The sequence below is a fragment of the Meriones unguiculatus genome, chromosome 6 (genome assembly GCF_030254825.1).
Source record: "Meriones unguiculatus strain TT.TT164.6M chromosome 6, Bangor_MerUng_6.1, whole genome shotgun sequence".
In the NCBI taxonomy this organism is placed as follows: Eukaryota; Metazoa; Chordata; class Mammalia; order Rodentia; family Muridae; genus Meriones; species Meriones unguiculatus.
Genome location: NC_083354.1, coordinates 40379439 through 40393044, shown reverse-complemented (window position 1 = coordinate 40393044; position 13606 = coordinate 40379439). Strand labels below are relative to the sequence as shown.

Below are 13606 nucleotides of genomic sequence, written 5' to 3'. Positions count from 1 at the left end.
TCTTTTGAAAATTTATGTATTGTGTTTGTTCATATCTGTGTCCTTTCTTTTGAAGATCTGGCTAATAGTAGAACAGTGGGATGTGTTCAGAATAGGCCAGGAAACAGTTGAAATGATGGTCAGACAAGAGCACAGGAGGAAGGTGTAGCTTGGATGGATGGTGATGGTGTTTCCTCAATTCAAACGATTCATTACAATGATAATGGGGCATCAACACTAGGGTCTCCTGCATCTTAAATGCACTCTCAGCAAAAGATGCTGCCATACAGCACCAGCATCCCACAGCACTGAGTCCCAGCAAAGGATGCTGATGGGCATGGTAGATTCTGTTGGAGGCTTAGAACTCATTTATCACGATGGTGCAGTGATTATTTACTGCTAATGTGTGTCCCCCATTTTCACTTTTTCTGCAAGATAATTAGTTTTAACCAAATAGGATTTTTTTTTTCTGGATGCTACATTCCTCCTTCTTCCAAGAGCAGCCATGGCCAGTGACCAAATGGGTGATATGACAAGTACAAGGGAAGTCTCCTATCTCTAGTGGAACTCTCTAGTTAGTTCTGTCTGACATAGACTCTGGATGAGACAGACCATAATCCCACTTAAAGCCTTTGCTTGTTTTTGATGTTTCTTTGGTCCTCCTCCCAAGGGCACTCCTTACAACTACGTACCTTCATAGTAATCCCTACTTAAGACAACACTTATTATCATTTTTCTTTGTGGAAAACTTGGGCTGTTATGAAAGCAATTGGTTCTTTCAAAAAGATTTTAAATTTTATGCAAGGAAATTCAACAATGTTTCTAACAATCTCTTCATAAAATCTGAGTCCATTAATGTATCTTCTAAGCAGACTATAGTTAAAGACACTAAAATTATTTTAAAATAGCCTTAGAAACATGGTGTCTCAATAAACAGGAAACTTGGGACTTGTAGGGAAAAAAATCTCCTTAATTGGTGGAGTAGACCCACGGAAGGAGTTAGGCATATTAAGAATACGTGTTTCACATCCGTGAAAAAGCTGTCTGTGGTGGTATAATCTCAGCACTAGGGAGAAAGAGACAGGAGGACCCCATGAGCATGCCGGCTAGCTGGTCTACCCCAATTGTTACATTCCATGTTTAATGCTAGAGTCTATCTCGAAAAATAAGATGGAGAGTAAAGATGTCCTACATTGTCCTCAGTCTCCACATGCACACATACACACATGTGACCAGGTACAGACACACATAAGCTTGCACTCATGTGTGTGCACATACCACATAAAAGCCCACATTGACTTATTGCATATTGTCACATGGGTTCAATGTTCCCTTGAGTGACTCACTGTCCATACTCAATTCAAGTAGAATCTACTTATGCGAAATGCAGGAAGATGGTCCCCTGACCCTTGCTCTCCTTGTAAAACCTTGGTGATTTCAGGAGAGGATCTGCTTGGAGAGACACAATTGTTCTGACCAAGGACCTCAGTTGGTTCAGAATTCTCTCCACCTAAGACTTAATCTTGACTCCTGTTGTCCCAGAGGCAGGGCCGTTCATCTTTGGAGCTCACATGACTCCTTGCTTTGCTCACATTTCTAGTTACTTTTTTTTTCCCCCAGAGCTGAGGACCGAACCCAGGGCCTTGTGTTTGCTAGGCAAGAGCTCTACTACTGAGCTAAATCCCCAACACCTTTGCTCACATTTCTAAGAAAGCCTGGGTTGTCTATTTTGGCTTGAATAGGTGACTATTTTTTTTTTTGTAGGAGGGGCTAACTTAAAGAGCTGCGAATATATCACACTCCCTACCCAGAAGTCTTAGGGAACATTGAAAATGAGAATGTAGAGAGATTGTTAAGGGGCAGAGTTTGGGGTGGGCTGGGGAGAAAAGGTGTCTTCTGGACACCAAAGGAGTGTTGGGCTCACTAACAGGTGCTTTGGTCTCCTTCACAAGACCTACAGAAGATGCATGGTTAGGGGTGGTGCACACAGCACGGTCTTTTAAAAACAAAAACATTAAGTTGGGAGGGGGATGTTGGAGATCTGGAAGGAGTTAGAGGTGGGTGAGGGGATGTCTATGATTGAAATAATATTGTATCCACGTTTAAATTTTCAAAGAATAGATTAAAATATTATCTTAAACTGCTTAAAACACTCCAAACCAAGGACCATGCATGGAGATAACCTAGAATCCCTGCACACATGTAACCTCCAAGTGGGCTCCCTAGTAAGGGGAACAGGAACTGTCTCTGACATGAACTCAGTGGCTGGCTCTTTGATCACCTCCTCTTGAGTGGGGAGCAGCCTTACCAGGCCACAGAGGAAGACACTGAAACCAATCCTGACAAGACCTGATAGGCTATGGTCAGATGGAAGGGGAGGAGGACCTCCCCTATCAGTGGACTAGGGGAGAGGCATGGGAGGAGATGAGGAAGGGAGGGTGGGATTAGGAGGGAATGAGGGAGGAAGCTATAGCTGGGATACAAAGTGAATAAACTATAATTAATATAAAAAATAAAAATTAAAAATTAAAAGGAAAAAAACTCATCCACAGCACTCCCCCCACCTCCATATGCAAGTGATGATTAGGGCCTTGAGCTGCTTAACCCACAGGGTTTGGGAGCTGACTCAGCAGGGAGACGCTGGGCATCAAGTCTGAGGTACTTGAAACAGATGGTCAGCTCTGAGCCTGTCTCTATTGGTCAGTGTCTTCATGGTGGACATGTGACCTTTATGACTTCAAGGACAAGTGTCAATAAGCCTCAGAGGAGGTGTCCCACAAAACTAGCTGTGAGTGTACTGTGAGTGTACCTGGGGGAGGGGGAGTAGCATTCTCTTCTTTCCTTCAAAGATGGGCTTATGAACTGCGTTTCTTTCCCCCTTTATGTTTTCAAAGATAACAAAGCAGTGGGGCTGGGGTGATGGCTTAGGGCAATGGCTGTCAATGCTACGACCCTTTAATACAATTCCTCATGTTGTGGTGACTCCCAACCATAAAATTATTTTTTTTTTGTCGCTACTACATAACTGTAATTTTGCTACCATTATGGATTGTAATATAAGTTTCTGTATTTTACAATGGCCTTATGTGACCTCTGTGAGAGGGTTGTTCAACTCCCCCGAAGGGGGTGCTACCCACAGGTTGAGAACACCTGGTTAAGGGGGTAAAGCAAGCAAGATGGCCTGAGTTTGGATCCCCAAAACCCATATAAAAGCCAGGAACAGCGTTGAACATATTCATAACCCCAGTGCTGGAGGAGGATTAGGATAAGGTAGGAAGATTCCTGGAGCCCTCTGGCCGGCCCACCTAGCAGAAAAGGTGAGCTCCAGGTTTAATGAGAGACCCTGCCTCGGAAAAATAAGGAGAGTGCCTGACATTCATCCTTTAGCCTCCACGTGCACAGGTGTCTTCCTATGCCACCCTCCCTCAGAAAGGATTTCAATGAAAAAAGCACCTAGAGGATGAACTTTGTTGATAGGATGCTTCCTCAGCATCCATGAAGATCAGGGTTTGATCCCACTGCCTTATAAAAAACCAGGTGAGGTGGCACACAAATGTGATCCCAGTTCTCTGGTGGAGGGTAGGTAGAATGATTAGGAGTTCAAGATTATCCTAATTAGAGATAATTAGGCCAGCCTGGGATACATTAGACCCTGTCTACCAAAAGAAAAAAAAATAGATAGATAGATAGATAGATAGATAGATAGATAGATAGACAGACAGACAGATAGATAGATAGATGGCAGCTACGTGGGGCTGGAGAGGTGATTCAGCAGTTAAAAGCCCTTGCTTCTCCTAAGTTTCATTGCCAGGACCTCTTACACCAGCAGGCTTACAGCCACATGTAATTCCAGCCGTGGCCTCTGTGAGCATGACGCACCCATCTGCACTTACTCCTTCCTTCCTCCAGCATGAATTTTTTTTTTTTAAAAGACAGCTATAACATAAATTTAATTCAGATAAAAGCACAGTGAGGCCTTCTTTAGCAGCGAGTCTCACGAAGCTCCTGCACTTGCGGTGTCCTGGGAAGCCTGGTAGGGTAATGGCTGTGACATTCCTCAGAGGTGAGCACATTTCCATTACTCATTCCCAAGAACACATGCTCCTCGTCTCTTCACACGCATCACAATGAGATCTAAAATAGACACGCATCCCCACCTCTTTCGGGGTTATGAATAGCGCTATTCTGAGAAGGCCTGGTGGCAACTGAAGGTGACGCATGGGACTCAGAAAGGAGGCATTCAAGAAAACCAAGCAGGAGGCAGGCTGCCCAAGTTCTCTGAGCAGGGGACATGATGGGAACCCCTTGGTCTCCCACGCTGGCAGACAGTGCTACACTCAAATGGAGCTGGAGTGGGTGGGAGCTCCGAGAAGGAGCTGCATCTACCAGGCAAAGAGGCTGAAAAATCCACAGACGACCTAAGCACCAGATCAGGTTGCTGACCCTGTTCTCCATCTCTTCCTCCATTCCCCCTTTTCAGGTAGCTGGAGATACTAAACGATATGTCTCTACCCTCCCAAATGTGGGATTTCTCATTCAATTTACCCAACCAAAGGAATCCAACAGAAGTCACCTGGGGCCACCTCCAGCTCAAGAACTCCTCTGCCTCTTGTCCCTGCCAGGGAAAAGACGAGGGGCCCTCTGGTTTGAGGAAAGAGTGAGGGACAAGGACAAGAAAAGATGGAACTGCTGAGTAGTGTCCCAGTCAGTTGGGCTCTGCCTGATCTGAATACACTCAAATGAGAGTTGAAAGATGGCTTGTTTTGGCATGGGGACTTTATGGTAGACATTAGGTGGTGTTCTGATGGAAACCTCTGACTAATACAAACCTCCTTTTCCATTGTGGCTTGTTTGGAGGAAGAACAGACATAGTTGAGAGTAGCGAGGCAGCAAGCCTTATCTGAAAATGTGGACAGGTCTCACGGCTATGGCAGCTCTGGAACTGACGTGGCTTCTCACTTAGATGATCCCACCTGGGAATGGAAGGTCCCAGAACAAGAGCGGTACCAGATGTACAGCTCTGTCTCACAACAGTCCATGAGGATGATTGTTTGAAACGTCTGTCATTTCAGAGAGCTAGAGTATTGCAGGTCCAGAGACGAACGGTTTGGGGCTATCTTTAGTTTTCTAGTCATTGATTGCTCACCTGTGTTTGAACTATCAGCCTTGTAAGACTTGGAGGTAAATAGTTTTTAGAAAATACGATGACCTTAAACTTCCACCAACCCAAAGGCTGCACATGTCACAGATCACATCTGAGGTTGAGTCCCGAGGACCACCCCCACCCTGCCGCTTTTCCATAACATGGCTACCTGCTAATTTCACCCATACATTTGGAAAAAATCCTTTCTCATTAATTTTCATTATTTTGTTACTAGAAAAACTTCATGAACCATTGAAGCATGGTATTTAGGGTAACCTAAATCTGTGTTCTCAGGACCATGGCCACTAAAATTTATCCCTAGAATAAAATCTCTTTTATTCTTTTACATTGGCACAGCCATTAACAAGGACCTTGACAAGGGTGAGGGAATCATAAAACATTATACCTTCCTGGCCTCAGTGGCCATCACTAATGCGTCCAGTTTCAGTGATGACGGACACAAACATCTCAGGTCTGCTGAGCCTACCTGGACTATCAGGCTCAGGCAGGCATATGTGGGCCGCATACAGAACAGGTGTAAAGGGCACCAGGCAACTGGTGGAGGGTGCCAGCTGACGTCTTGGTTGCAACTGCATCCCAAACAACTTCTCCCTCCACACCTGGTCCTGCTTCCCTTTGCCTTTGGAAAGTCCTCTCCCTCAAAGCCGCTCCCCACCTGCACCCTGTTGCATCTAACTCTCCGAAGCTTGGAGTCGCTGAACCTGGGCATCCAGCTCTCATTTATCTCCCTAGGGCATTGCACCTGGAGGGGTGGGGGCGTCTTACCCACGATCATGTGGTTGCAGACATCACAGAAGGTGGGCTTCTTAAAGACATGCTCCTGAAAGGCGTGGACCTTGCTGTTGCTGCCGGGGCGCAGGCCAGCCCTGGCGGGCATGGATGCCGGGCTTCCCGGCATGGGTTTGGGGCTGGGCCCCGGGCTGGCCTTGGCCAGCAGGTCTGCTTGTGGTTTCGCGTCACTGTTGGTTCTTGGGAAGAAGTTGTCAGCACTTTTGCTCCGCAAGCTCTTGGTCTTGAAAGAAAGTGACCGTTTTAGTTTCTGGAGCTGCAATGCAATGACAGGACAACCTCTCTTATGATCGGTCCTGTGACTCCTGTGGGGGTGCAGCTCTGCCCTGTGCCCCACGGATACCTTGGCCTGGGAGATTCTGCCAGGCCCCAGCGTGGGTAGCCCAAGGTCAGTGGCTAGCTGACATGGGACACAGTGGTCCACCTGTGGCCTGTAAGCCAGTGAGCAGAAAGAGGCTCCAGCGCCTCATTCTGCCTTCTTCCCGCCCTTGCTTAGGCCCCCACCAACGTGCTGTCTGAAACTCCAAAATACTGGGATTTTGACCTTTTGTCTTTTAATTTGCATAGTGGGAAATTAGGTATGACCCCCCCCCCCCGCCATTGCTGCATGTGTGTAGGGCTGCGCCCTCTCTTTTATAACCAGTCAGCAGCTGTTTGTCTCTATGGATAGCACAGTATACAAGTGATGTCTCCCTCTGACTTGACATAAATGTGGCCAACTGGTCTCCAGGACACAAAGCAGAAGCTCTCTAACCTGTATGTATCTGAAGCATGTGGAAAGAAAGCTGTGTGTAAGGCACGCCTATATGCTCACGTGGGGTGTGTACACTCACGCATGTGTGTGGTATGTGCTTATGTATGTCTATGGTACATGTGCATGTGTATATGTGTATGTGCCATTGCGTGTATGTACATGCATATGATATGTATGGAATGTATGTATGTGTGCATGTGTGTGGGTATTATGTGTGTATATGCATGTGCCTGTGTATATGTGGTGTCAGAGAGTGTGAGGTGCCTGTGTGATATGTGCTTGTGTATGCGGTGTGTGTGTAAGACTCAGTATTTCAACAGTCTGTTTCGCTTTCCTGGCCCTTCATGTGCCCTTGCCCTGGTTTTCAGCTCAGTAAACCAGACCATTTCCATTTTGCCTTTGAGGTTTATAGAGAGACACCAAATGGATTTGGAAGAGTGCTGGACTTGAGTCCAGTCTGCATTGCTAATCCGATCTTCACGCTGATGCGGGAAGCTTCTGGAAGCACAGAGGGAGTGTGAGCCTTGTGCTTAAAACCCTTTGAAAACTTCCCTTTCTCTGGCTCAGTATGGTAGTGCCTAGACCCCTGACTCCAGGGGGGATCACAAGGCCTGCTTGTTCTGCAGAGTGAGTTCTATTCAGCTTTGGCAATTCTGTGTCTCAAAAACTAAATAGTGAAAAACAAGTCTGAGGGTATGCAGCTCAGCATGGCATGGGTAAAAACCTCAGGCTCAGTCTCTAGCACTAAACAAAGGGTCGAGCCCTTGCTGCTCAGACTCCTGTGCCTCAGCCCTGGTGATAGTCTGCATCACCATTGGCTTTGCCAGTCCTTGCCAGCTACCAAGGGCTCTCTAAGAATCTCACAGATTTAATCATCAGCCTTTGACACGCTGTCTTCCCTTCATCTAGACAGACGAGGCGAAGAACAGGGCACTAGCTATACGGCTGTCAGGGGTCAGTACACCTCTAGTTGTCTCCTTTGGTAAGGATTCACCTGTGACCATTCTTCCTTTGCCTGGAGTGACATCTGTACAGCAGCTGAGGCCATGCATGAAGGCGCCCTGGGCTGACTTGGAGTCTCCCCACACCGTGGAGCCAGGCTCCCCGAGGACACGTAAGAGGGCTGATGGGGCAATGTCAGGCCTGCCATCTCCTTCCCCACCTCTGTCTTGGGCTCAGAGAACTAGGAGGGCACTGTGGTCGGAGAGCTGGCAGACAGCACAAGGAGACCATTCTTCTTCACTCCTGGAGAGTCCTAGCAGTTTGCAGTGTGATTTTGCAATGGACTGAACTCAGGTCCTCTGGAACTGTAGCAACTGCTCTTAATCGCTGACAAGAGCCTATTTTCTACTCTGGGTCTTGTTGACTTAAGGATTTGGCCAGTTCTCGGGACTGCGATGAGACAAGGTCTCACATCATGGCCTAGGCAGGCTTAGAATTTACCACACAGCCCAGCCGGGCCTCGGGCTTTCAGGATATCCTCTTTCCTCGGCCTCCCACTGAAGGTTCAGATGTGAGCCACCCAGGCTCCTGAAGTTTTATTATTTTATTTTACTTTAATGTCAGGCTGATGAGCAGGGTTAACACATAAAGGTACTTGTCATCAAGCCTGGAGACACCTGAATTCCATTCCTGGGACCCACATGATGGAAAGAGAACTGACTTCCACAAGTTGTACTGTGACTGCCACACATGTACTGTGATGCACACACACACACACACACACACACACACACACACACGCACGCACACACACACGTAATTATATTTAAAAATTAACTCTGTGTTCATTGGACATTGTACTGTCATATCGAGGCATTTCATGAATGTATGTGTTGTCAGTTGAGCACATCTACAACAGCTAAGTTACTTATCCATTTATCTATCCTAGGTGTCCAGCAACAGAGGACCAGATAAAGAATGTGTGTATATGTACACAATGGGACTCGTTTTAGTCATAAAGAAGAAGAAAGTAATGTTTGCAGGAAAATGATGTAACCGGAGCTAATCATATTAAAGACACTAACCCAGTCTCAGAAAGAGAAATAACATGCTTTCTCTCATTTGGGGTTCTTAGATTTTTACACAGATGTATAAAATCATGTATGTATGGATGGATTGAGAATAGAAGCAAGACTGTTGACAAATGAAGAGAACAGATGAGAGGAAAGAAGGTGGGATACGAAAGTATGAAAAGGAAGAGCTTTAAGCTCCTTTAAAAGTAGGGTCCCTGTGGTCCCTTTGGAAGCTTGCTAAATGCATTCTGGATCAACTCTGTGATAATCTGAGGAATTACCAGAGACACGGTTCCTTCCACCCAGGGAGCTCACAAACTTGAGCCACGCCACTCCCTGCAAGACAAAAGGTAACTAGCCGAAACCACAACTTCCTAGCTAAGTCCCATCCAGACTGTCAACCCCAAACACTCATCACCAAAAAGATGGCAGTAGTTGAGGCTGTTGAGTTGCAGGGCTGCTTTGCCTACAGGACAGTGTATAAGAAACACAGGATTATAGGCCAGGAAGGTGTTACTGGAGCCTTGGAGAAATGAAGGCTGAGGAGGTCAAATAACCAGCATAGGTCAAACAGCTCATGAAGACCAGGTTCAAAGTTAAACCTGCCTTCTGCTGACATGCTCTTTCCTTTTCCTGGTCAAGTGAGTCTCCAGGTGTTGGACAAGAGTGGAAGGCAGTTACCCCAGGCCTCAGGAACATAGAAGTTCTCCTGGTCAGTGAGGGTGCAAAAGGTTTTTCAATTAGAAGCAGGTCTGTGATCTCCAGAAGTTTACATTTGATTGCAGGGAGTCCTTAACACTTCTCCTCCTTGACCTGATGTGTGTGGCTGGAGAGTGTGTCTGGTAAGGAGGTCTGCCTATTTCTAGGGCCAGAGATTTTGTTGGAGCCCATGGGACATTTCTTACGGAAATGGACTGCTTGAAAGGCATGCCCACCAATTAAATAGGATCCTAGTTGCAAGCTCAAATGAGCACTTTCTGCACACATCCCTAAAGGAGCAGAAACCAGAGAGAAAGATACAAAATGAGGAAATACAAGTAGAATTTGATAGGCATATAGGTCACAAGGTGATTAACTCCCATGCACAACCACTGAGGTAAAATTCTATTTCAAATAATATTCATTTATAAATAAAGGAATTAAAAATATTGTGTATGTGTGCATGCGTGTGTGTGTGTGTTTGTGTGTGTGTGTGCATGTGTGTGTGTGTGAGTGTATATCACATGGTTGCTGGTGCCCCCCTAGAGGCTGAAGAAGAAGGATCTTCTGAGAATGTAGTACCCCCTGAGGAAGTCACAGAGAACTGTGAGAGGCTTGACATGAGTGCTGAGAAGTGAACTCTGGTCCTCTGGAAGAGCAACAAATGCTCCTAACTGCTGAACCACCCATTTTCTAAACATATTCTTAAGCCCCTTCTTGTGTGCTGGAAATGGCTCCTACCTCAGTTCTTAACATTTCAGTCTCACATATTAGAAAACTCTGCAAGTAAGAGATCATTCATTTCCTTACTCATTAAATAATTCACTAACAAATATCCATTTGGATGCTACTAAGAGCCAGGCACAGTACTCGGTTTTGGTGATAAAACAGGGAAAACATTAAAAAACAATAAAATCGACCTCCTTAAGGTTTAAAGTCTGGTAGGTAGAAGGGGAAAAAATGTAGAAATGACAGCATACTTGGGTGACTACATAAGTTACAGAGGGAAATAAAAAGAGACACAGGCTTTAGAAGGTCACAGGAAGGGTTATTTGACAGGTGACATTTGAGAAGAAATGTGAATAAAGTAGTATGTGAGTAATGTTATAGGGGATCATTGTGGATAGCAGAAAAACTAGCAGATATTGCTGGTAGTTGGGCAACCAGCAGAAGAGAGCATTATGGGTAATGTGACTACCAGCATCAAGGATTCCAGTGAGAAAGCAACATCTGTGAAGCAACTTATGAGGATGCAACAAGGGCACAGATCCAAAAATCAGCTTCATATTGGAGCTTTCTTGCTGATCATGTCAAGGGCTGTGGAATGGTTCAGAGCCAGGAGGTGACAAGGGCAGACTTTTATTTAAAGGGCTGCTCTAGGGAGTGTTTGGGAAACACATGGTTTAGGAGGCAAGACTGAAGCAAGAAGGCCTGCTGAGCAGTGCCTGTATTAAGTATCTGGCTGATAGGTGATTCTGAGAGGTGTGGAAGATACACTTGATTCCAGGTACTTTTTGAAGGTGGACCCAGCAGTTTTTTGAGGGGTTGGATAGGAATGGGTAACTCTAACATTTCTGATTGGTGTAACTGAATGAATGGAGGCAGGGCCTTTTACTAGAAGGGAAACATCAGAGAAGTCACAATTACCATGGAGAACAGGAGGTCTGAGATGCTTACTTAGAATTCAAGGGGAGTCAAAGTGTTGGTAAGTAGACACATGATTTTGGCATTCAGGAGGAAGGTCCAAGCTAGGTAGTGAGTGGGAAGCCATGAGCATATGGGTGGAGATCAGGGCCATGAAATCAGATGAAATTGGTACATAAGCTGTAAGCAGATCCTAGAGAGACACTGTCTGAGGAGAGGGACCCAGATAGTGTAAATTTTGATGACAAGAAGATTCGTGAGGCCAGACAATGCTGTTTGAGAAGAAGCTGCCAAGGAAGAGAACTTAGAGAAGGGGCTGTTATGGAAGCTTAAGGGAAGGAAATAATCCAGAGAAGGCTGGGAAGCCAGTGGAGTTAAATGAATTCCCAACAACAATGAGGTTTAAGGCTCTGTAAAGGGAGGCCTTTGAGAGATCTTAGCAGCACAGGAGATTCAGTGAGGTTCTGAGTGGGTGGTGACAAGGTTTCAGGAAAGAATGGCCAGAGGGGGAGACAGTAGATGTGGTGGGCCATGGGCAAAGACTGTTTCTTTGAGTTTGCCATGAAGCATGTCAGTAAAGAGACACAGTATCTGGAAGGGACTGTAGCATCTCAGTGTTGTGGAGAGTTTTGTTTAAATGGTAGTTATTTTCAAGCTGATGATGCATCAGACAGGGCTGGTGCTTTTGCATCAAGATCTTTCTGTGTGTGATGTCTGTGTGGGGGTGTGTGGTTCACGTGTGTGCAGGTGATTATGAAGGCCAGAGAACACCCCATGTGTTGCTCTTCAGGTGCCCTCTACCTCATTATTTTTTTTGAGACAGAAAGTAGTCTAAGATGGCTAGACAGTATAGACAGTATCCACCCTTTTTTCCTCCACAGTGCTGGGATTGTGGGCACCTGTTACCATGCTCAGCATTTACTTTTAACTTGGTTTCTGGGTCCTGGCACTTGGCAAGAATACCGCTGGCTGGACCTCCTCTAGACCAAGATATGGACCTTTTGATTATTCAGAATATGAAAGAAGCCAGGAAGGAGAGGGCAGAGGCATCAAGAGCTGGGAGAGAAAGAACAGCTTATAGATGCAAGAGGCTGGTGCACTCTGGAGCAGTGTACAGTGATGGACAGGATGCTAGGGAGGCATAGAGCATCTGTTATAGGTCGCTACATATTTTACAGATAAGGAACCAGAGACTTCGCAATTTAAATGCCAGTAGACCACAGAATGAAGCCCCACATAGAAATCTCTGGTTTCAAAACCCCCCAAAGCCAAAAGAGCTTTGGTGATAAAGTAGCCCATTCTTAATCTTCTCTTAGAAAAATATCTCATCTTAGTGTGACTTTGTCACCCTGATGCCAGCTGGGATTTTGGCAATGATCTACACAGATGCCATGTTGAATAGCACTTAGGTGGCAGTTCAATCAGGAGTGCATGAACTGGGCATCCTGAAAACACATGGAGAGTTTACCCTGAAGGTGACCATAATGGTGACCATAATGCAGACATGTTAATTCACCAGCTGATGAATCCGCAGCTGCAATGAAGCTAAGTAAGCAGCATGTGCTTGATCTGAGCAGAACGTCAAGTCTGAACTGTGTGGGAAAGCATGCTGCAGGTCAGTCTACCAGCACAGGCAGCGGCTTGGGAGGCATGCACTCCCTGTGGGCACTCGGAGCCTATTTTCCTGCTTGTTGATGCTAAACCATCAGTTGCCTTTGCAAACATCTTCTCAGCTATCTAAAACAGCATCTGTGCCACACTGGCTTTCACATCTGGATTCAGATGAGGTCACCAAAGAAGGGTTGACAAGCAAGTATCTCATCCTGAATTTTCCTATGTGATCTACATCTTTGATTTTGAAAATGAACATGTTTTTCCTCATGACATTTTATGTCCTCTAAAACATAGTTGCATCTTTCTGTTGAAACAGTCACTGGCTTCTTCTTCCCCTGTAATGATATGATTAAAGCAATTGATGGTCTAAGCATGAAGGGAGTGAGTTACTTGGCAAGCAGAGGCAGGTGTTCAACCTTGAGCATGGACGTTTCCCCTTGAGACCCATCCCCCTTCACCCTCCATCAACCACATGGACAACTAACTACATCTACTTCAAGTCAGGCTCAGGCTGTGGTTTGTTGGAGCATTTCTGAGACATACCCGAGGCTGGTGGACAGACAGTGTGTTCTGGGACTTGGGAAGTACAGGGCCTATGATGAGCTGTCTAATTTTCATGCTGAGTTCTTATTCTTGCAGAGTTGGATTTCTTTCATTTTCTTGTGTGTGAGTGTATGGATGTACACATGCATTTGTGTGCACGTTGAGGCCAGATCTAAGACAGAATTATTTTCCCTCTTAGTTTTTGAACCAGGTTTCCCCCTGGATGTGGAACTCACTGATGATCTGTCTGTGTGGTTAGTTTCAGAGATCCTCCTGCCTCTGCCTCCCCTATGCTAGAATTACAAACATACAGCACCATGCTTGACTTTTTAGGTAAGATCTGAGAACTGAGCCTCAGGTCTCACACTTGTATGGCAAGCACCTTATTTACTGAGCCATCTTCCC

General features: G+C 45.7%; 1 protein-coding gene across 2 annotated transcripts in view; it reads right to left on the bottom strand.

Annotated features, from left to right (window-relative positions):
* The window catches only part of Stac (SH3 and cysteine rich domain), a 116711-nt gene that overhangs the window by 58182 nt on the left and 44923 nt on the right, over positions 1-13606 (bottom strand). The window contains exon 2 of one of the 2 annotated variants that reach the window (XM_021663669.2): positions 5909-6188. The exons of the other annotated variant lie outside the window; for it this stretch is intronic. Coding sequence (XP_021519344.1) covers positions 5909-6188 — 280 coding nt within the window. The remainder of the gene's footprint in view (positions 1-5908; positions 6189-13606) is intronic. 2 annotated transcript variants of the gene reach the window in all.